General features: G+C 36.8%; 1 protein-coding gene across 7 annotated transcripts in view; it reads left to right on the top strand.

Moving 5' to 3' along the window:
* Positions 1 to 4165: 4165 nt before the first annotated feature.
* LOC588695 (serine/threonine-protein phosphatase 2B catalytic subunit alpha isoform) overlaps positions 4166 to 25388 on the top strand; it is a 99810-nt gene continuing 78587 nt past the window's right edge. For 3 of the 7 annotated variants that reach the window (XM_003727287.3, XM_011680481.2, XM_011680482.2), the window contains exon 1: positions 4168 to 4396. In XM_003727287.3, coding sequence (XP_003727335.1) covers positions 4354 to 4396 — 43 coding nt within the window. In that variant the 5' untranslated portion in view covers positions 4168 to 4353. Of the gene's footprint in view, positions 4397 to 25388 lie in introns of all 7 variants that reach the window. The other 4 variants (XM_011680477.2, XM_011680478.2, XM_011680479.2 and 1 more) reach the window with 2 other exon arrangements.

The raw sequence follows: 25388 nt of genomic DNA on the forward strand, positions 1-25388 counted from the left end.
GATATCATGTATTTCACGTAAATAATCTCATGAAGAATTAATAAGAGTAACAAAAATCTTAAAACGTATCTGTAAGATAAGGGATATAATCGATTGTTCTTTCATTTGTGTATGTTCCTTTGTTTCTAATGCAGATGTCTTTATGTGATCTCCCTTTTATTTGTATTTTGTTTCACAAGTGCGCCTTGAGCATTTCATTTCAAGTGGATTCGACGCCTTACAAATCTGTTATATTTTTTATCAATTATTATTATTGGCCTAAGAATAGACAATCACAGAAGTTTGTAAACTTATTACACGTTTGAGAGACACTTCTTGCTAATATGCTAGAGAAAACAGAGAGATGAATAATGACACAAAATATCATGAAAATGATATTTCACAATATCACCGATGAGCTTACCTGCAGTCTTTGTTAGTATTGTACTCATTTACTTAAAACCGTAGCATAGTGTCTGTCAGGGGCGGATCCAGCCAGCGGCGAGGGAGGCGACCCAGTTCGTGAGAAAATATTTACTCGACACCCCCCCCCCCCTCATCTCTTTGGGCAAAAATATAAACAAATCCCCTTTTCCCGTTTTGCCATGGGAGGGGGCCCGTCTTTAAAAAAAGAAGAAGGTATATCAACGTTACCATCTTTTTTAGAAAACCTATTTTTTGGCCAAGGGAGTGGGCCCGGACCCCCTGGCTCCCCTTGGATCCGCCACTGGTCTCTGTCCTCTCGGTGAGACTTTGTGACTTGATGACTGAATAATGCCTTACAAAAGCACACTACATGGTCATCATCCCGTACTTCGAGTCTATTCGTATTTTAAACTGCCATACGCTCATCTCGATAAAAAACCTTCTGCAAAGATTCATCACTATCGGTGTATTTTCTTATTTGTTTCCTTGTGTTGTCGGTCTCTTGTACTGTCGGTTTACCAGAATGATGCTAGCCTTCTCGATTAGAATTAGAGATCATAAAATACTTTTGTAAAGCTTCACAAAGAGGTACTAGAGCCCTACGTCCACCACTTAAAATCTCGTCTTGATGTCATATACTCCTAAGGTTGATCAATATGGTTGATCAATCAGCCCAGTAGACCGATAGCCCACGAAACCGACATTTACAAAGTTTCACTAGACATACGGATCACGAGACCGATACAAAAAAAGTACAGACAAAGATGATATCCCTGAAAGTCCGCGAGACCACTAGTCCACGAGACCGATGAAAAAAGAAATACATAAGGGAAGATAGCAACGTCGGTCTCTTCGGCTGTCCGTCTATAGAAGCCTAAAAAAGTTACAAGAAGGCCCACAAGACAGACGCTGTCGGTTAATATCTCAATTAATTTTTAATTCACTTCATCATCATTTTTATTATTTATAAGTCGAAAGGCAATGATTATTGCATGCAGACTGTAAAATTATTTGTTCATCATTTTGTTTTTCTTTTACTGTCAGTGGAACTCTCCAGTACCAATAAAATACCAAATGAGGGATTTTTGGAAAATGCTCGTCTTCAAGAGGTTTTCGAATTAAAGTTTTTGTTTTTAGTTGGAAGCATTCTACCACATTCAATTTCGGCCTACTTTGATTTAATTAGTTTATTTGAATATCTCATTGTTATCATCACATAAGAATTGTAAATATTATTATATTATTTCTACCGTCAGTGGATTTCTGTTCACGAACAATACAAATGAGTGTTTTTTTTAAATGCTTGGTTTAAACAAAGTTCGAGGTGAACTTGTTTCAGTTAAAAACATTTGACAACATCAAACTTCAGCTAACGGTACTCTGATATAACATTATAGTGGCTTACTCGAATATTGTATTGAATAAGAAAGAAAAAGTAATGTCTTATAAAGAGTTGCGATTGATCCGAATCAATTCCAAGTCCTCTAATCAATCGCAAGTCTGCAGTCTCCTATATATTATGTATATAGTTGAAAAATACGTCGCGATTAATCACATAAGTTTATAAAACGGGGTCGTGGGCCTTTAGCGGAGAAAACACAGTCTCTTTGTCTTTCTTTTTGTTTGAATATATTTTTTACATTGAATATGTGTTATTCAGATCTAAAATCTCATGCACAGTTCGGAGAAACACAATCTTGTATTTGGTTTGGTGTCGGTGGTGTCGGTGTGACTAAGGTATTATTTTTGTTCAATAATTTATAAACTTTGACTAATAATTAATGTACACAATTGGCAAATGGCTAGATAATTGTTTCAAATTTTATTGCAATATCATGTGGAAACTTATGAATGCGCGAAGTTTGTATACGTGCATGAAGAGGCGCCAAAATATCTTAAACAAAGTAAATGACTTATATGTATATTTGCACTTTATAGTTAATTTGGGCAATTACTAAGAAAGGGTCGTTACATGTTCACGATTTAATCAATTAAGTGATTCATGCTTTGCAGTCATTGCTATAGAAAATATCATAGTTCAAGTTCAGTACAAATAGTAATGATGGGTACTCAAAGCATTAGCACGTCACCTAATGTGTCTACAGTGTCTGGTGAGAATTTTTATTTATTTATTTTATTTATTTCTAATCTTTTGACAGGGTAGCCCATTCACCTACAAATAGTGGTCTTCCATGGGGCCCTGCATAAACATGAACATATTTACATCGATAATAACGTTTATACAAAAACAGTAAAAAATAATAATAATACTCATTTGCAAAATAAACATATATCATTAACCTACACTGTAAAAAAATAATAGTCGAAATAACTCAATAAAATTGAGGAAAAGAATTGCCTTATTTTTATTAAGTAAATATTACCTACGGCATCTTGAGTAGAATTTACTTATTTTGCTGAATAAATTTTTACTCAGTTAAATCGAGTTACATTAACGTAAATAATTTAAGTATTGTAATCATTTTAGATAATTAAAAAAAAGCTATGATAGGATTACAAATTGCACGATTTGGTACCCATCTAATCTAACAAGTAACATCCACTAATCATTCACTACTTCTATTTAAGATTAATCACTAATCACTAACACTACTTCTATTTAAGATTTAACCGTATATATATATATATCTACCACCATCACAAACTATTACATACGCTTCAATTCGACACATATTGAAAGGCTCCAAATTTTATATATACTTGATCGTAGCATCTTAATAGGAAAATTGGTCGACAATTTCCTGAAATATCAAGTTTTGATTTGTTTTGAACTGGGTAACAATTAAAAATTGTCTTGTCTTTGCTTAGCCATGTTAAATGAATTAGTAAATGTTTTAAAGTCCTTAAATTTTCATTCAACCACAAAAAAGAATTGTTTTATTTTAAAAAGAGTTTAATTTGGTCTTAATGAATATTCATAAATTATGTAAATATTTCTATTACGCACTGCATCGGTCCTTACTTTAAAAAGATAAGAATAATCAATATAAATTGTTTGAGTAATACATATAATTTCTGATTTTGAGTTAAAATTACTAAATTAATACAAGCTGAAATTACTTAAAGTTCTTATGTATTTGATTTTACTTAAATATTCCACGTATGTTCTACTAAATTGAAAGTTTGAGTTAGCAAGACTTAAATTTAGTGCGTAAGTGGCAAAACTAATGTTTTCAAGTAAATTCTACATGGAAAAAATACGTAAAAATTACCAATGAACAAATTATTTTTTACAGTGTAGTAAACAGTAATGTCAATAGGAAAATATTGATTAAGTCGCAATTATGTGAATAAGTCATGTTAATATTAATGACATCACATGTCATGTAGGCTTGGCTCACCAAATATATAAAATTATAAACTTAGGCGGATTGTGATTTAGATCAATTAGCTACTTTAGAAGAGAAAGAAAGACAAAAACGTGAAATCATTATAAAATTAGTATTTATGAAAGGTGTTCTATCAAAGATTTAAAAAAATCTCTATCACATCCGAAACACTCGCAATCTTTTTGAAAGACAGATACAATTATGAACCAATTTCATTCTCCTATACCGAATGAAATTACACCCTATTATTATCATTTAATATTTTAAAATAATCAGTCACTAGACTATGTGCTTGTAATTTTCAACAGGAGTGCAGTAATACTCGTATTATCCGTGGACTAGTATTAGCGTACTAGTTTTTGTTAGCACCGAGAGCAGTTTTTCATTCATCGGAACAGACCTTTTCACCGCAGCACGTACACTGCATCTCGCCGAAATATTTGTATCTAGCACATCTAGTGCGAATCTGAGTTTGCCGGATTTAACCGACGACGATTCGGGAAATAGAAGGATAACAATCGACAAAATCAAGCGACTTTGGAGGCCATCCATTCGGAATTATATTCTTAGTGGAAGCTAGAAGGCTTTGACTTTAGCTATGGCGGACGGGAAGATTTCCACGACGGAAAGGGTCATAAAAAGTAAGTAATCAAAACTATATAGACAAATCGATCTAAGCAGCCGCCATGTTTACTATGCCTGACTACGGAGTAAAATGTAAATTGTATTGGTTAGATCGGCCCGGCCCATTTCCAGTGCCAGGTCAATCAGCCTATGTTGTAACACTAAAATGTCATAGGGGTTCCCAGTCGTTTACCTATGAAATATTTTGTATGATTGTAATGCATTACCTGAGTCTTATGTATGTAATTCGATATTGTTCGGGAAAACAAAGTTTGCTCCATCACTAAGTGAGCAGTAATGACGAAAACCTGAATGTTTTGGGTTTGAATTTGCACTGCACTGCAGCTGCACTGGCTATGCGCTACTGCACTGTGACAATGTCAATAGGGTTTGCCGTGTAACAAATGAATGATGAATGAATGAATGACATTGGCCAGGCTCAAACTTCAAAGAGCAGTGGACCGTTTGTTGCTAAGTTCTTTTTATCTTTTAACATTACTTAGCACAATTAATTATACTACATCTTCAAAAATACAAATACATATATCTATGATCTAACTGTTGGTCAATAAATAAGCCATACAAATGACACAACAGATAAAGGGCTTGGACTTTGTGATTTTTGAAATATGATTGATATCAGTTTATCACCAACCAAAACCAAGTTCAATGAGAATTATTGACCCGTAACTCAGGCGTGGAGATACCCTACTAAAACATACCAAATTCAACTAGATCTAAATCTTCATCAATTGTTCAAATAATAGTCATTTTAAAGTTGTTATGTTTCTTACCTGTTTCGGGTCAATTATCTCTTTTGGAGTATTTTTTCCTATCTCTTTTGGGGTATTTTTTCCTAAAAAGAAAAGGCATTACAAATTATAATAATAACTTTTTCACAGATTTCATGGCAAACCGCTGCACAATAAGATTGCATACAGCGTGCGTGTGTGAAGTTAGTAGCTGTAATCAGTAAGGGTGCTGGTCTGAAAATAAGTTAACAAGGATTTGTCTTCATAAACGAGGACAGATAAATGTGTCTGCAAAAATAAGGGTCATCGGCATTTTGCGGACAATTCTTATTTCTGATCCGCACATTGGCCAGATTCCGTGATGATTTTCTGGATGCCTTTTATTTTTACTTTGACTTTGTACATTGACTTTGTACAGAGACTTTCACGTTATATAATGAGCGATAAATCCTCGGGGAGGACGGACAACCCATAAAAGAAGACATTGAGTACTGTGTGGGGTTATTTTCTTACACGGAATCCGGTTCTCGCTTCGCCAGCGCGTGGTTGGGGAATCCGAAACCTGCAGAGTGCCGATGAAAAAAAATGTCTGCGAAAACGCAAACGATCCTTATTTTTGAGGCACAATTTGTCCGCATTTATGAGGATATCCTCGTACATATATGCGGACGATCCTCATTTTTGGACAGCCCCCCTCCTGGTAATTTCAGATCCTTATTAAATATATTTAGGCCCTAAGTAATTCACATGACGATGATGATCATCATTACAGTCGCGCATGCACACTCCATTTTTATCAGGACATGATAAGTCATGAGGAGGCGCAATAGCTCAGTCGGTAGAGCAGCGGTCTCGTATTCCGGTGACCTGGGTTCGAGACCAAGTTGATGCGCTAGTGCCCTTTGGTAAGGCATTAATCCTCATTACCAGGTCCATCAGAGAGGACCTAAAGCCGTCGGCCGTCTGGTTGCTTACTTACAAGCATTTATGCTTTCTTAGCAGTCAGGTAAAATAGCCACCATCGCCAACAACTAATGCTAGACTGAATTGTGATGAAATAAGTTGATGAAACTGAAAACTTGGAAGTGCCTATGCACACACTGTTTACATTCCCAACTTGCGACCACACCCAAATGAAATCGCAATGCAGGTACATGTATTCTTGCTGCCAAATTAATTGTTAGTAACGACTGCTTAGTTATAAGACTAATTCATCACATAAATAACGTATGTGTAATGCGCACTGCTGCAGGAAAGGAATAGTTCTTCAAAGAAAGAGGTTTGTGAATGTTGACAAGTTTGCCAACCAAGGAAAATGGAAACCAACGTTAATCAACAAACTAGATTTCAGAATGCTGTATTATTAAGAACGTAGTGCATGGGAAAAGAAAGGAAAAGCAAAATCAATTTATTTATGCACGACTGAGTGGATTGAAAAGATTAACTGTTGGTGCCTGTAACGTTGAAGATAGACAGCTTTCATTGGCCGAGATGCTCTCCTACAGATCTTGCTCTGCAAAGACGCTTGGAAAAGTCTAGTTCTTGCATTATAAAGCCTCGTTCAGAGTTTGCGCAGCAAAACCAGGGCGTTTTTTGAAAAGAATCCTTGTCTCATTTATGTACTTTACATGCTCCTGGCTCCAGCAACAATCGCTCAACTTTCAATAAACTTCAACCCTAAAACAAATGCTATACCTAACCTTAGCCCTAACCTACAACCCATTAGACCAGCTTACTAACATATCCAAATTTTATGCATACCTTTTAAGCCAATGTTGTTCTTGACAACTTGAAAGCTGGCATGAGACTTGCCCAGCAAAGCAACATGTGATATGCAGACTGGATCCAGGTTCATGTATTGTAGTTTATTCATTAATAACAGGTTAATGGAATAACTTGTTACAAGGTCCCCAGGAAAGAAGCATCCATAAATTTGAATGTATTAGTAAACTGGTGTATTGAATACATGTAGGAACACACCATGACAGGAAGTCATTGATGAGCATAGTTGATGCACACATTAGTGAACATAAATTGGCTGCCTCTCAATAAAATCAAATAATGAACATTACTTGGCTGCCTCTCAATAAAATGAAGTAATGAACATTACTTTGACATTAAATTTAAAGTGTTTCATATAATAATGTATGTGTTGCTTAGTGCTGTATTGTATACAATGTATACAAAAGCTTCAGAAAGATATTTCCTTGACTCTTTTGAGTTATGTTATTATAGGCAGGTATTCGCATCTCTACAGTTATTGTTATTGTTTTAACAGGCCTGATAAAAACCCGATTTAAATCGGTTTCCCGATTTTTTTTTATTTTTCCCGATTTTTTCCCGATTTTTTTTTTCTTCCCGATTTAAAAAAAAAAAAAAAAAAAAAAAAAAAAAAACATTTTTTTTTTTTTTTTTTTTAACATTTTTTTTTTCTTTCCCTATTTTATCCTGATTTTCCCGATTTCCCTCTTATTATCTCTATTCTTCCCTATTTTTCCCCCCAATTTTCCCAAGTTTGTCTCAATTTTCTTACTCGAAAGGGGGGAATGTTGTTAGATGCCATTTTTTCCCCGCGAATCGTCTTTTTTTTTTTTTACTCAAGGGGGGCGTGGTTGAGGGGAAAACAAAAAAACCTATTTTTTTTTTAGTGCTCACTATCACCCCTGTTTTAAATATGTGTATGCTCCAAATGATATCCTGGAATGGAGTACAGTAAATGTGAATGATTATTTACAGATCAACTGCGCTTAAAGACTTTGGTTGTAAGCTCTTTATAAGCACCGTTTTTATTATTATTATCATAAAAGGGGAGGACCAGTAGAAACTACATGAAATTTTAAGCTATGATCGTCGTATGTGACGTAATGATCAGCCAAATAAGACCACCATTCACATTCACATATAATGTGTACCGTATTTGCCGGCGATAAGGCCGCACCGCCGCATAGGCCGCACCCCAACTTTGACATTTCAAAGAGGGGGAAAAAAAAAAAGGTAAAAAAAAAAAAGGAAAAAAAAACAAATGGACACAACAAAATAATCATAATTTTCTCGAAAACACTATTTTTTTTTTACAAACTGATACCGAATTCATCAATATTCTTATAATTTACCGGAAGTTTAGCTAAAAAAGTGATCGCAGGCAGATTTGGTGTCCGATATATACCCCTACCACAATGTACGGTGTAATGCGAAACTGCATGATATGGAAAACAAAATGGTGACTTCGGATGGATGTTCCCGGCAGCTCCGTTAAACAGTCCCTTCCTTTACTTTTGCAATGCATTGGCACGAACTTGATCAAAATCTATCGGCAAATGTTTTGTTAGGACGTTTATTTTCGTCTTCATGTCAACAGTGCAAGGTAAAATTGTCGGTAAGATGTGTGGAAATGTCCTGTACCATAGTGGTATAGTTATTTTACCGTTTGTAGTCCCATATGCACAAATTCGTGCTGGTTTTGACTTTCATTTTTTCTTATTTTTTACTCTTTCGCCGGATGCTTCGTGGCGGCTCTGTTAAACAGGCCCTTCTTTTACTTTTGCAATGCATTGGCACGAACTTAGATCAAAATCTATCGGCAGATGTTGTTTTTGGAAGTTTATTTTCGTCTTCATGCCAACAATGCAAGATAAAATTGTCGGTAAGATGTGTGGAAATGTATAGTTATTGTACCGTTCGTAGATCTAGTCCCATATGTACAAATTCATGCTGGTTTTGACTTTTTTTTTTTTTTTGCCGTAAAGGCCGCACCCCGACTTTTTATATTTTCTCTTTCAAAAATACTGCGGCCTTTACGCCGGCAAATACGGTAAATATTATTGACTAGAGAGCCACCAAAATAAGATCTTTCAATCTCTCATACTCGTACTAAGAGAAAATGAAATGAAATCAGCCTGCTTTTCATTCAACATGCATTACCATTACATTCTATCCCAAATGTTATGAGGCTCGGTCATAACCATGTGCATGTATATCATGTTATGGTGATTATCTTGGCAGTGACTGATTGTCTAGGCACTAGGCAGTGACCGAACATTTTTGTTGAAGATGGTATCTTAAGATATCTATCGCTGGGTCTGTGGAAAATGCTTGTCGACTAAAAATTGAACAATGTCCAACAGGTTCATATATGATGCTAGTAAGGCTTGTGAAGCAACATGTGAATAATTTGTTGTATTCATAATCCAAATTAGTGTCAAGTTAAAATGTAATTGTGTGATAGACCTCTAGACGATGTCATCTGTTTCATGTTGGCCAAAATGTATTCACAACTAATAATTCATGAAATTGTCTAGAGCAGTTCATGTTTCAATGTCAAGATTATGGACTTGTCATGGCGTCTTCCATTTTGTTTGCAAATTGTAGAATTGATGAATTACATGTTACATGTGTAATTCTTGAATACAATTGAAAATAATTCATTTATTCATCCTAGCACCCTTGTGCGTTGAGCTGTAAAAGAATTAACATCTACATGTATGTTTGCAGTTTGATGAAAATTAGAGTCAGAGAGTCGGATAAAAAAGTAGGAGACTTAAAAGACAGTCCTGAGCAGAGCAATTTAAAGGGGGGGGGGGGGGGAGGGAGGAGGAGGAGGAATAATTAATGTCATCCACCTTTACTGCCCTCTCTCTCTCTCTCGATTGCAATCAAGGCAAAATTGTAATTTTCTCATTAAAATATATTATTTTGACTAATAGGGTAATAATTTCTGAAGCTCTTTGGAAGCGCATGGGGACATTTTGATGTAATATGCGCTATACAAGAAAGAAATATCATTATTATTATGATGATGCTTAACGTACATGTCAGTGAATTTACATTGCTATCTTGTGAAGATATGGATATAGTGAATTAATGTACATTATAATAATAATAATGATAATGGTGATAATAATAGTGGAGTCTTGTAATTAATAAGCGCTCATGTCAGGTTCATTGCCACTCCTGGTTCTCAATTATTATTACATAAGTAAAGTGATTAAGCTTATGATGATATTGGCAAGAGATAAGAAGATCAATGTAACGATTGTAAAAATGTACTTTGTAAGTGAGAGTAGAGATTAGAGGCAAAGATAGCATATATTTTTGGTAAGATGAGATAATAATCTATTGAGATAATAATCTAGAGTAGATGTAGACGTATCACTATCGAAGGCAAAAGTTCACATTTTGACATTGGTTGTATTTTCTAATTGCACATACTGTACATCACTACATGTACATGTACATGTTGTATGTACAGTATGTTAGTTGAGATAGATAGATAATTTGCAGAAATTTTGGATTTTATGAAAAGTGGATAGATATTCAGAAAGAAAGTTGGGGTGGGAGATGAGAAGGGGCCGAATGAAACATCCCCTCCCCTCCTTTGAAAGAGGTATTTGCAATGCAGACATTGTAATCTACAATGTCACTTAATTTACAATCTGTGTCATTTACTTGTAAGCAGTATATCAAAATAGATTTTTGAAAGAAATGGGCAGGAATATTTAGTAAGCATGTTCTTGACAACCGGATACATGACATGGGTGAGCTGTTCTCTAGGTTATAAAAGAACATGTGTACATCACATGTACATTTCGCTATGTACATGTACACACCCCCTGGATAATGACATCAACATATATTGAAGTAGAATGGTACCGTGTAACTCCAAATTTGCTGCAATTTGTGAGAAGACTTTTTTTCACAGGGACATTCACATACAGCAGTTTGCGCTAATGTAACACAAATTGGATATACCGACACGATGCTGATGAAAAAAGAAAGCAAGGAGAAAAGCAACAAGATATCATGTCAGACAGCTGCCCTTTCGCCTTCAAACAAGGAATTCACTTTTTCGATCAAACCCTCATCTAATTCGACAGACAATCTTAGTGCCTAATTTTCCAGATTATGCATTGAAAAGGTCTCACTGTGCAAGGATGCACACATTCGCGATTGCCTCCCGTACAAATTATTCTGACATTTACCTGTTTTGTGTGTGCATGTGGCAGTGCAATCTCCAGGCATGCGACATGTACAGTGTAGTCTGCTACATGTACATGTAAATCTGCCGCTTCTTGCTCTCTCTCGTTCTCTCTCTCTCTCTGCATGGGTGCCTGTGGGCATTTTGGACAGGTCTTCGCCTTCTTCCTACTCATGTAGTGCCTTGCATGTCTGCAATTAAAGCACAATATCGAAGCCCCCCCCCCCCCCCCCCCCCGGGAATGTGTTTTAAAATTTGTAGGGTCCCAAAATACCCGGTAAAACATCCAGTGCATCTGGGCTCTGTGTGTGTGTGTGTTTGTGTGTGTGTACTGTATGTGTGTGTGTACAATGTAATATGATATTGGGCTAGTAGCTTGATAATGAGGTAATCATTGACTGTGTACAACATCAATCATACTGTATGAAGGCCACTAATGCATGTCCATGATAACATTACGTGTTACCTGCACACCGGGGGAAAGGTCAAGATAATCTTGGTAGCTTGCTACCTTTCAAACCGTTTTTTTCCTTTTTCCTTTGACCTTTTAATTTCTCCATATCGTGTGAATCAACAGAGAATTATCATAGCTGGGTAATTGTAGCTTTGAAAAAGATAAATTTGTATTGTAATCAATGTATGTACAGCGTGTTGTATGATACAAAATTCTACATACATGTAGTTTTCAACAACAAAAATTGGGGGGGGGGGGGGGGGGGTTACAATCGTAGAGAGGGTGTGGATGAGGCAAGAAACTTGATAAAATGATAAAATGAGTACCGGTAGATTGCAGATTGATCTTGAAGTCTAATCAGATTCAACTCTTTCATGGAGAAAAGGAGTGAAATATATATATAGAGAAAGAGACCATAGATAGAGGAGGGAGATCGAGGGGTGGATAAAGGAAGAAAGTTGATAAAGATAATCAAACGAGCACATTGCAGACTGATTTCGTCTAAAGTCTAATCAGATTAACTCTTTCATGGAGAAAAGGAATGAAATATATATTTACAGAGAGAGAGAGAGATAGAGAGATAGAGGAGGGAGAGGGGTGGATAAGGGGAGAAAGTTGATAAAGATAATCAAACGAGCACATTGCAGACTGATTTCGTCTAAAGTCTAATCAGATTTAACTCTTTCATGGAGAAAAGGAATGAAATATATATTTACAGAGAGAGAGAGAGGTAGAGAGATAGAGGAGGGAGAGGGGTGGATAAGGGGAGAAAGTTGATAAAGATAATCAAACGAGCACATTGCAGACTGATTTCGTCTAAAGTCTAATCAGATTTAACTCTTTCATGGAGAAAAGGAATGAAATATATATTTACAGAGAGAGAGAGATAGAGAGAGATAGAGGAGGGAGAGGGGTGGATAAGGGGAGAAAGTTGATAAAGATAATCAAACGAGCACATTGCAGACTGATTTCGTCTAAAGTCTTATCAGATTCAACTCTTTCATTGGGTGCCCCAGTTTGCCGTCCCTAGCTATCAAGCTTGCATTAGCTGCATCAGTCAGTCAGTCAGTGTGGGTGCTGTAGAGTGTGAATACATGAAGGAATGAACGAGGGGAGAAGAGCTAGAGCCACACCTGTAGCTGTAGATGGCTAGCCGTATTCAACACTTGTCCTTTTATTGAGTGCATTAGAATGCATTTGTTGGCGAGCTTCTCAAGCTGTTTCATGCGCTTCAACTCATACTCATACGCATACATTGTAGTTGCGATCGTGCTTCGCATAACGCAATTACCTGTCCTCATGCACGTCAGGCGTCCATCGGCTTGCACATTTTACACATGTTAACCCAGGCTGCCATGTTTTAACCCTGCCACATTTTTATACAGATATTTTTGTCCCCAATAAGACGTGTTTGTCGGAGAGGTATATTTGTGAACAAATGTCTGCGTGACTTATGACAGGACGAGGAGTCAGCTAGCCCGGAGTTAAAGATTTATGCGCAATTTGCATACAATGAGCTGTGCAACTCGATTCCTTCAAGATTGATAATATTTCACAATGAATATTTTCTTCATACTAAATAATTATTAGTTATGATGCTGGAACTCCATTTTTGATCAAGTCTTGGGATGATTTTCATTAAAGAGTGATTACGACTTCATAATAAAGTGATACATTGTATTTACAGTTACGTTCAGACAAGATGAAGGTACATGTATGCAAGAAAAGGAAGCAATCATGCGTTGTGATTTTAGTATTATGAAAAATGAATTTAACCTGTAATTTCCATACTGACAATGTTTTGAAATCATCTATAAAAAATTGTTTGGAACATGTTTGCAGGACTGGTGTAAGCCTTGGGATTTTAAAACTGGTTGTGCTCCCTTGATGATTTATGAATATTTTAGAAGTTAATTTTTAAGAATGGAAAATGGAAACCCAGAAATAAAAAAAATATGAACAAACACATACTGTAACATCAGCTGAACTGAAAAGGATCTGTTTATTTTGTTCAAGCTATTCAGTCGTGCGGTTCATTGCTGAATTATATTTGACGTAAACTATGACCCAAATGTTTGCTGTAGGTTTACACAACAATACACAGTATCAGATATTGCTGAGTGATTCTCTGGTCGTCTAGTGTACACTGCAAGTCCACCTCTACATGTACATGTGCATATAACGTAGTGCCCTCATCGCACACTAAATACAGGTTGGGTAAATCAATTCGGAGCACAAATTAATCATCATCAAGCATACAAACTTGTCTGCAGCGGCACACATTGGATGTCATGTTAGGAGGAGAGAGAGTGTGTGTGTGTGTGTGTGTGTGTGTGTGTGTGGGCCTGACGTGCTAAATGCCGCTAACATAGACTCCATGTAGTGGAGCTAATAATTCAGCTTATACCGCTGCCAGGCTTTGGCTAGGTTTGGCTGACTGGCTGGCTGGCTCGCTGGCTGGCTGGCTGTGTAGGAAACTTTGACTGTTGACATGGACGTCCAACTCACTGCTGACATTTGCATGCTATCAATTTCTTCCCTGCAAATGAAATTGCAGGTAATAAATGCAGGCGAGCCCATGTCAGCCAGCTCACATTGATCGCTAGTGAGCTTAGGATGAAAAGAGATGCTGCGTCGCTCAGTCATTACACATGCATCTTTGATCTGCGTGTTATCACGTTATTCTATTCTATTGATTTGGGCAGATAAACTTTCGCCCTGCTCTATTTTGTCATCTCTCTTTTTCTGCGAAGGGTCAATCCCTTTTATTGACTGTATACAGTAGGCAGTAAAGAAAGGAGCTTGTGTCGTTATACAAATGATACGCTTACCTGTACCAACACTTTAAGCAGATGAATGTTCTATTTCAGTCATAAACCTTTTGTGTTAATTCATCCTTGTATTGACTTTTTAGGGGTGTACAGTGAAGAGAAGCCTTTGTTATGAGATTTGTGTTACCAGGTTGCATATAATCCCTATTAGCACATGCACGTTTACTTCATTCAATCTAATCAAAAGCCTATTGTACTGTTTTACATGTACATTCTCAGGCAGGCATGGGAATATTTCTGGATCTCTGCAAGTTTTTAGCACTCTGTAGATCTTCTTACCTGTTTTTATTATGAACTGAAATTGTGCAAGAAATTATATTTAGATTTAATGACAGTACCCATCAGTTAAGTTTACTCATTCTAAAGGAAACCATAGTTTAGAAGATTATATTGAAAAATAACCATTAATAAAGCAAATTTACAAAGGGCAACATTTAAGAAATTGAATAAAATAAAAAACACTTTTTATTTTGCACTTGATATACAACTGTAGGTAATTAACATAAAATATATGCAACTTAAGAAACGGAAGGAAATGACAGATACATGTAAGAAGGATACAACAAGCTCAAGACAAGCAAAAGAGATGAGAGAGAGAGAAAAAAAGAGAAAGGTAGAATTATAAAGATGCATGAAACCAGCCAACAGTGTCAAGTTAATTAGTACTAATGCAGGAATAAAAAGAAGAAAAAAAAGATTTAACAAAATAATTGAAAAGGAGAAAAGACGTACAGCTTAATGCAAAACTTGTTCATTACATGTAATTGCAGCCTATAAATAAACATAGAATTTATTAAGTTATTTCAAACAAATGAATCTTTGTAGGTAGAAAACAGTTTCATAGCAGGATTGAGAATTCCAATTGATTAAGGTATCTCGTTCTATGAGAGATGTCTTCATGTTGATGATGACGTTTGTCAGGATAAAATTGTATGCTGAGACACATTTAATAGATCATCTGTTGAGTGCTATGGTGACATTCAGATTGATTGAATCGAAAAAACAAAACACAAGTTTTGGTAAATTGGTATCATTTTACAAAGTGCCACGTTTTAGGGCACTGAAATCTTGATTTGAAGAGAGGATAGAATTCTCAATTTTGTTGCTGTTCTCTATCAATTATTCCTGCACTGTGCTGTCTATCATTCAAGTCAGATTGCAGGTTTCTAAATTGGGTCTAGACAGAACTGGCATTCAAGTTTGGTCATTTAGTAGAATTCAATTTGTATACCGTGCATTGTTTTAGGATACAGAAATCCTGTTTTGAAGAGAGAATAGAATTCTCATTTCCGTTGCTATTCTCTATCGATCATTGTGCTGTTAATTGTTCAAGCTTGCTTGTTCAGTTTTGCCAATTTGGGCCTAGACAGCACTGGGCATACAAGTGGAAAGAATGCAGGAAATTATATAACGCATGAGTCTTAGAAGAGACTATCATCCTTGACTTGAATGCCAAAAGTGGCTGGTTGCCTGTGGCATGGCTGGAGTGACCTTTCTTCCTTCCCTCTCACATAATATTCGCCAGAGTTGAGTGCTTTTCCAGTTTTTAAGTCGGGCATCAGACTCTCCCCGAGTTACTCAAGAGAAGCATTTTCGACTGCTTGCATGCATACAGGCTGCTGCGGTCCCTCCCTAACTCTCTCACATTGAATCCTTGCATAATATGCAAAGGCATTTGGATTAGGGGGAGGGGGGAACATCTGTCAATATTGTTCTTTATGACGTTCACTATGTTCAGTGTCATCAAAGCAATCATTAATTCTAGATAGCAACTGATTTGATGAAATTCTTGTCATTTTGCGACAATGAATACAACGTATAAGCGGCACCTTCAATGAGATTCACTGTACATGATAATATTTCCATATACATTAATATGCACACGTATTAGTGCACGACATACTGATGTACATGTATGTCACGTTTGCTTGTAACACATGCTAGACATACATGAAAGTTTGCATGTACAAGTATGTAGGCCTGATACTGTACGTGCTGTATGCTGTGCAATTTTCAATGCATCCTGCTTAGTAGGAACATGGAGACTCGTATGTGCTCGAACCATGTCCTGTGTATGATGAATGTCTAGTTTACTTTTCCAGCCCACTTTGAGCTAATTAACGCTAATCCCAGAGATATGAATTGAATAATGCTAATGTCAGAGTATGACGATAAGTTATGATGATGAAACATGGAGGAACATGGAGACTCGTATGTACTCAAACCATGTCCTGTGTATGGTGAATGTCTAGTTTATGTTTCCAGCCCACTTTGAGCTAATTAACGCTAATCCCAGAGATATGAATTGAATAATGCTAATGTCAGAGTATGACAATAAGTTATGATGATGAAACATGGAGGAACATGGAGACTCGTATGTAATCGAACCATGTCCTGTGTATGATGAATGTTTAATTTACTTTTCCAACCCACTTTGCGCTAATTAACGGTAATCCCAGAGATATGAATTGAATAATGCTAATGTCAGAGTATGACGATAAGTTATGATGATGAAACATGGAGGAACATGGAGACTCGTATGTACTCGAACCATGTCTTGTGTATGATGAATGTCTAGTTTACTTTTCCAGCCTATTTTGAGCTAATTAACGCTAATCCCAGAGATATGAATTGAATAATGCTAATGTCAGAGTAAAACGATACGATATAATGATGAAACATGGAGGAACATGGAGACTCGTACATGTATGTACCCGAACCATGTCCTGTGTATGATGAATGTCTAGTTTACTTTTCCAGCCCACTTTAAGCTAATTAACGGTAATCCCAGAGATATGAATTGAATAATGCTAATTAATGTCAGAGAATGAGAGGATTCGAGAGTGCTTCCAAACAAAGAGCCTCATCCAAATAATCCAATTGATTAGCAACCAACATGGAGCAGAAGAGAGTTCATTTCCATTGATTAGTCTGCCACCCAGACTGAAGGTTAATTTTAATTGGCTCAATATCAGCGGAAGATGTAGACTCACTAGTTTCCAAGCCTTGAGGCGTGTTCACATAAAACTGTACGGTTCCCCCCTTTTTTAATGTGAAAAAAATGGCAAGTGGAATGAATAAATGTAGCTGCATGCAACAAATATCCAACATTTCTCGCTATTTCCTTCTTCTTATAAGAGCATGTAGTATTATATTTTTGTATACTTCAGTAGTTTAAAAAAAAAAAAGTTTCATATACAGACTCACTGGTTTCAAAACCTCATGGCGTGTTCACATAAAACTGTAAGGTTCCTTCTTTTTTTACGTGAAAATCAATGGCGAGTGGGAATCAACAAATGTAGCTGCATGCAACAAATATCCTCACTCACTATTTCTTTCTTCTCATAAGATACAGAAACGTGAAGCATTTTTTTGTGTAGTATTTCATTATTTCAAAAATGTGTCATATTTTAACAAGACGTACATGTAGTCACATAAGGCTCTAGGCTTTTTCAACTGTGTCATTGTAAACTGCCACAAAAATGCCTCTTACTGTGCCTACATGTATACGCTTAGAAACTCTGTTAGTGTAAAGCGCTTTCGGACACTGCCGATAATTAAGCGCTATATAAGCAGAAATATTATTATACGTTATTATTAAATGCTGCCGGCTTTGCACAGACATATGCCAGTTCCGTGTTTTAATTTTTATTTGTTATGATAATTAACTTACTCTATGAAGATAGTTTAAGAATCCTACCCTATTATTGAGACAAACATGTTCAATTCCCAGAATAGACCAATTATCTATATATAGAGAATTGTATCATCATAAATAGTCCATTAATCCTGATCATTCTCCTCAATTTTGATATATTCAACATGGACTCTGAAATGCATTCGTCAATAGTATACTCAATTAATATTTTTGCATAAAAACACGGGTTTTCATTTGTTGCCGTGGTTAGAGGCACACCCCAAGCCATGAAGGACAGTGTGCCGGTACAATGCAGATGAGTTACTATGGCAACAGGCATACTCAGTGTTCTAATCAATACAGGGAGAAGATAATGGGATGAAGGGTCTGTCCCCACTTCCATTTTTTAATCTCATTGTGATTTATGATTTAGAACTCGATTAAAAACCGTGTTCTTCTGAATGTCACTAAATGCACTGGTCCATTCACACGATATGGACTCTATACCAGATGGACACGAAATTGGATACAGAAATAAGAAAGTGATTTTATACTGCAAGCAAAAACCATTGGTTTTTCTCACATTCCGGTGTTTTGTTACAAATTGCTAAGCAACGACATGTACCCATAAACAAGACTAAAAAACCCCAGCTCTGGAGTGTGTTTTTTTTTTTTTAATGGCGGCTGACACTACGCCGGATTTTGGAGCATAAATGCTCGCTCTGGAAACACTGGTGAATTATTCCCGTTTTTCCTCACGCGACTCTCCTCTCTCTGTGCTATCGCATGCAGATCAGCGACAAGTGGTCCATGCGCACGACCCACAAAACAGTAACAGAATTAGCAAACACGGATGGTATCTTATGGTTTTTTCCAGTAATGTAAATGGGCCGTTATGTCACTGGGTTTTTTATTTAAGGTTCTGTCAAAATCATTCATTCGATTGTTGTTCCATGTTGACTTAGTCCGTGATGCTTAATTGGCAAAGTGAATTACTCTCATGTTTAGGTAGCCAGTGACATTGAGACTGCCTCAAGCCTGGGGCCATAAAGCATGACTCACTTTATTAGCGGCAGAAAGGTTTATGAATGGAAATGTCATATTCAAAAACAGGTGGGCGTAACCCAAATGAACATTTCATGCAAGAATGTGCTGTTGACATACTGCCATTGTACATCACAATACATCTTATTTGTTTTTTTTCGTTTGTAAACAAACCTGTGATGATGTAGTCATGTGTATTTTTAATTAATAATTACTATTTGTTTTATCTAGATTATATGTATCATTGACAAATGGAGGAATGAATTATGATCAAATATAAATAATGAAACTATGAATATGTGTTAAAAATCCTACTTTATTCACCCCCCCCCCCTTTAATGTTTGTGTTTTCTCCCAGAATTTCATTTCCAATTCCTGCACTTTGAATTTGATAGCTCCTAGTAACAGCATGGAACTACAAGAAGGGGATAACGATGGTTACAGAACTTAAAGGGGGTGTAGCATGACGAGACTACGTGTCTTTCCCGTGGCCTGAGTCCGGGCCAATCAGGTATAATACGACTACGGACGACGCGACCGCAGCATTCATGTGCATGAAACATACGCTAAAAAACCGAAGCGTGACGTTAATTAGGTCCATTCGTTTACATGCAGTTGTCCAAAAGAAGTCGTAGATGGCGTTAACCAGTATTTGCCATGCTACACCACCTTTAAAGGCACTGTATGCTATAACGTGTAGCTCGTTGCTAGTAAGGATCTACTACTAAAGTGGAATGTTAGAACCCAGCCTGCCTCTCTCACTCTCTGGAGGAGTTGGTGTCGGTTGCACGATATCTTGACAATGGAGACATTTGAATTCTGCAAAAATAATTGCCTGTGACTATTTCTTACCACAATCAATACAAACCTCATTAGATAATAGGCAGTGACGACCATTTGCCCCTAGCTCTGTCGCAATTCTCTATTCACGAACGAATTGGCTCTCTACACAATGTACATCGACTGTAATTGCAATTGGTATAGTGGGTTGCTACTGTATGCATGTATATTAGGATGGCCTGTCTCTTGTTCGTGATATACCAACATATCTCATCTTTTCATAATCTCCTTTGACGAAGTATTTACACTGGACCCCTGCTATTATCCAGTTCTTGTTTAACAAATGCTAAAGAAAAAAAAAGCCATTTTCCCTTATATTTGATATTGTGACTTTTGTCAGTGCAGATTGATGCATAGAAGAATGCAAGGAAGATATTAAGGGAGTTGTGCTTTTTTTCATTGTTATCATTCACGTTAATTGCATTTTTCATGGCCATTCATCGGAACATATAGTTGTCTGCTATAGAAAGCGCTGAAAATAGAGGAGATGTTCACTGAAGTCAGACTTGTTTGCCTACCATAATGCCTTTATCTCTCAACTGTGGATGTTTTTGCTTGCTTAAAATGCACTGTAGTGGGGACGAGAAAAAAAAAGGTCAGCAACTTGCACTGAATTTGTCAGACCGCCATTTCTGAGGTGTAATGTACACTGAATTTCTAGAGTGTATTTGTTGATCTATTTCAAAGAAACTACGACCAGGAGGAAAACTTCTCACACGAATTCCCACCATCCCCCTCACCACCTCACCCCCTCTCCACATCTCCCCCTCTCCACATCTCCCCCTCTCCACATCTCCCCCTCTCACCCCCTCTCCCCCCTCTCCCCCTCTCCCCCTCTCACCCCCTCTCACCCCCTCTCCATATCTCCCGTCCCGACCTGCCCCTCCCCCTGATTCAAACTGAAGTCTCCATCAATTCAATTTTATTCAATTTTATTTCTGTTTCCAACACAACATTACAAATCAATTATAATCATTTACAACAATTAAGGAATACATATTGGAATCATTGGGGTCCAACAAAAAGCAATGCTTGTACAATTGTGGACCCTTAAATGATAGTTAGAATATTGAGTAATTAATTAACAAATTTATAACTATAATCTTCAGGTCGCCCTGCTCAGAGGAAACGTGAATGGGATGATGATGTCCCATCAGCTTGCATGCGCTGAATAGGGTATTCCACCAAGTCGATATGAGCAAACTGTGATGCCATGGGAACTTTTAATTAAGCATCTTTAATTAATCCAAAATGCTGAAATATTGATTGTGTAGTGCCAACCTAGCTATGAGATGATTATGCAGCCCTATCCACCCCTCACACGTACACACACGTACACACACACACATTGCAAAACAATACAATTCAATTCAATTCAAAGTTTATTGATTATAATCCAAACAAATAGGATCATTCTCACGGTTTTATAATCAACGGATAACAGATTTCACAATTATAGTGTTTACAACAAAGATAATCGAGTGCAAATGTCAATATTACAATAACCAGGAATGGTAAAAAATTAACATACTGCCACATGTCTCTTTTGGAATATACACTGTAATACAGAGATGAGAATAAATTACATTATTTATAATACTTTTTCCAACTTTTTGTTTCTTCTTTCTCCTCTCCGCATGATACAAGAGCTATTGAATGCTAGGCATACATGTAGTACATGGGAATCTTATATGGCATGAACACCTTCAAAGATCATTATCTCAGTAGGGGGCAATACCGAAAATGCCCCCCATGTATCGCCTGACCCCCTCACCTAGTAGCCATCGATATCCCATTGTTGGTCTAACCCCCACTGTCCTTCCCCTTCCTTTGACAAGACAATAGGGATGGAAGTATGGATCAAGTCTTAAAGATGCTATTGTCGATGATTCCTAGAGCTAATACAATCAGGATAAACATTGAGGGTCTAGGGGCCAGGCTTTGTTATCGTTACAATCAATGAGTTGTCGCCCATTAGCAGAATGTAGTGGGCATTGCAGGCATAGAGGGATGTCAATAGTCGGGAGTAGTTACATGAGGCCATACAGCATCCATTATGTATTTTGAGGTTGAAGGGTATAACCCAGCTGGACATTGTAAACTTAATTTTATCATTTATCAAAGGTTAATGGCCTGCTTAATTAGATTATAGAAAATGGCAATGACAATGATTTACTCTGCATGCTACTCAATTGTTCTGATGTTTGACAACTTCATTTTGTTGTTAATTTGTGTTGTCATTTCATTTCATTGACCTTTAGGTGTAATTCATTTGTTTCCACATGAAGGCTAGAGCAAGACCAATAGATCATTGCATATTGTTTAGGTTGCTGAAGTAATTTTTTTATTTTGGGGGGTCATTATTAGTTTGGCAGAAGAAAAAAAAATAGTACAGCTTCGAGGAAAAAAACAACAAAATTAGGACTTTGTGGGCAACAAAAATATAATACTAGGTTGCACGACATGATGTTAGGCGGTCAGTGGCAGCCAGGCAGATCCTTGCTCGCGAACATGCATTGTAAATTTGGAAGTAGCGTACTAGCTTACAGTATCAGTTATTGTCAAAATAAAATCTAGCTAGAAACATTTTTAGCGCTGTTGTTTGCGAAAATATCAGCTTACCTGTGTATGGTAATCTAGCAAATGATCCTTAAAAGCTTTATTGCCAAAGTTTTATTTTCTTCTGATGTCCACACACTTTTCTATCTATTGTCTTGTATTTATTACAACTGTTTTCCAGTATGTACATTTTTGTCCCTGTTGCTGTACAATGGTTCTCTATACAACGTTTCTTTATACAAGTTACGTTGAATTGTCTATAGTGTGAACAGGCTACTCGTCGCCTGATAAATGAGTAGGGCCATTCCATGGTAACTCGCGTTACACTTAATGGGTACATTGACACGATAATGTGCCTATATCTTTAGAACTGCTAGGATCTACAAGATACTTTTTTCAAACATGGACAGGGTAGATATAGAACAACTGAATGAAACAAAAAAGAAAATTGAAGAACAAACATTTTTAGATTCTTGGATTATTGAATTTTGGTAACTCGCGTTACAAAAAAAGGACATGGTCAATTCTACGAGACCCTCTTTTCTCCTCATACTAGACAATCTTGACAAAATCTTTCCTACTTTAATTTGATAGTAGGTTGTGACTTACTAGTATAAGATCACAATATTAAAGATAAGAAACAATGGACTAGTAAAATACAGGAAGCAAATATGTCGGTAACTCGCGTTACATTTTGTCCGGAGGCCATTTTTACCCCTATGTAATAGATTAAATATCACAGGACCCCTTAGAATATGGAAATATATTCATCTTTTTCCAATTAGCGAAATTTTCAGGAAAAAATATTACAAGAATCCTGTGTAATCTGCAATAAATTGTTTTTTTTCAGCTACAGTCCCACATGTACGTTTTTGATGATAGTTTGAGATCTTAGGAAATCAACAAAAATGAAAAAAAAATTGTATTGAATTTGAAAGGCCCTAATGTTTTATGAACATCCATGGCATAAGGTTAGTGATAAATCAAAGAATTAACATAAGAGGTACATTTCTTTTTTTGATGTCATGTCCTTCTTCTCATGGAATGGCCCAGTAGATGGAAGATCCTGATTAGATTAACCCAGAGTTTTTGACCTGAATTTGCCCACTGCTAAGATCATGTGATCAATCATTCAGTAATTTAGATGGGGACTTTCAGCAAATTAAACTGAGATAGAGATATTCACACCTTCATAGGCCTGTCGTCATCAGCTCGAGATTGCCAAATATCCCGCTATTTGAACTATCCAATCGCAAATTATCCAGTTAATATGCGTCTTCATCAGCCTGAAATTGCAATTCAATTAGCGGGATATTTGGTCGAGATGATCATCCCAAGATATCTTAGGCTAGTTTGCAAAATATCCTGCTTTTTGGCACTATGCGCGAACGCTAAGTAAAATATCTAGAGTTTCACGTTTCGAGGTCAAGTCTCGAGCTGATGAAGACGTGATTTGTAACTTCGGGATTATTTTCCAAATCCGAAATTGCAGGCTATTTGGCAATCTCGAGCTGATGAGGACGGGCCTTATGTTCCTTTGTAATCACAGAATATTGTATCACAGTGGAATTAACTGTTCATGCATTTCATGAGGAGGAGAGGAAGAGGGTGCAAACTAGCTTGCTAGGTGATGCCTTGCTTAGAATTTCAACTCCATGTAGACTGGCGTTTGCAGGTTCTGCTTTGTAGTATGCAAGCAAGACTCTAATTTGACACTTTACCACAAATCCCAAAGCCTTGAGCAGAGTCTAGATCTGTCATTTTCTGTCTGGCAAATGGGGAGAGGGTGAAAACTAACTTGCTAGGTGATGCCTTGCTTAGAATTTCAACTCCATGTAAACTCTGGCATTTGCAGGTTCTGCTTTATAGTCTGCAAGCAAGACTCTAATAATGTCTGGCTGGGATGCTCCCCAGGGAGTGGAGATTGTGCACACAGTGTGTGCGGGCAAGCACTGAATCCAATGACCAGGGTAATAGTATATCTGTAAAGCGCTTAGAGACGTCCGAGATGTATTAAAGGTAATACAAAGTTTTGGTATGGGGTCATGAATTTGGTTCAAATGAACATATTGGAAGCATATACGATCCTACAATATTCAGTGATCGTTGTCGCGGTCGAAATCGACTCTAAAGTTATGAAATTGTAAATAATAAACTCTTTATGTTGAATAGCTCCCTCTCAAGGTCAAGATATTAATTAAGCTATAAAACAATGTTTATTGACTAAAATTGACTGATTAGCTATTCTCGTTCGGAAATTTTATACCCCAACTACATACTCTGAGATTTTCATGGTCGCAGCTACCATTGAACGGCCGTAGGAGCTATTTGAAATTTATCAAAATTTACCGGGAGCACCGGTAAATCTTTATATTCAATTTTTCTCGAAAGTAGAAGTGTTTTAGGGGCTAAAATTTCTGGTGTTTTTAATAAATCCACAGGGGCATCCAAATATATCAAAATTGTAAAGAATTACTATCCACCCATTTTTCAAAATTTCCCAAAACTTTGTAATACCTTTAAGCGCTATATAAAAGCTGATTATTATTATTCTTATTATTTGGCACTTAACCTAAAATCCTGAAGCCTTGAGCAGAGCCTAGATCTGTCAGTTTCCGGCTGTGGCAAATGCGAGCAGCTAAAGTACGGATAGCCTATTGTACATGTAGTCTCATAGTGCAGACACTGTTACGCACGGCGAGTGACAAGGGTTTGTGTCTGCAAACTAGGTTCTCATGGGGAGAAAAGAGCAAAAAATCTTGACACCGCCTAGCATCGTGAAAAGGATGCATACACCTGTACTGCAGGGAAACACAAGAATAAACATTCTATACCTACATGTACATATGATGCATTCATTGCATTGTATATTTACATGTATGTGTATTGTGTAGGATGGTGAACTTCCTCTATTTGTT

This window comes from Strongylocentrotus purpuratus, unplaced genomic scaffold (assembly GCF_000002235.5).
Source record: "Strongylocentrotus purpuratus isolate Spur 01 unplaced genomic scaffold, Spur_5.0 spur5_scaffold_10, whole genome shotgun sequence".
Taxonomy (NCBI): domain Eukaryota; kingdom Metazoa; phylum Echinodermata; class Echinoidea; order Camarodonta; family Strongylocentrotidae; genus Strongylocentrotus; species Strongylocentrotus purpuratus.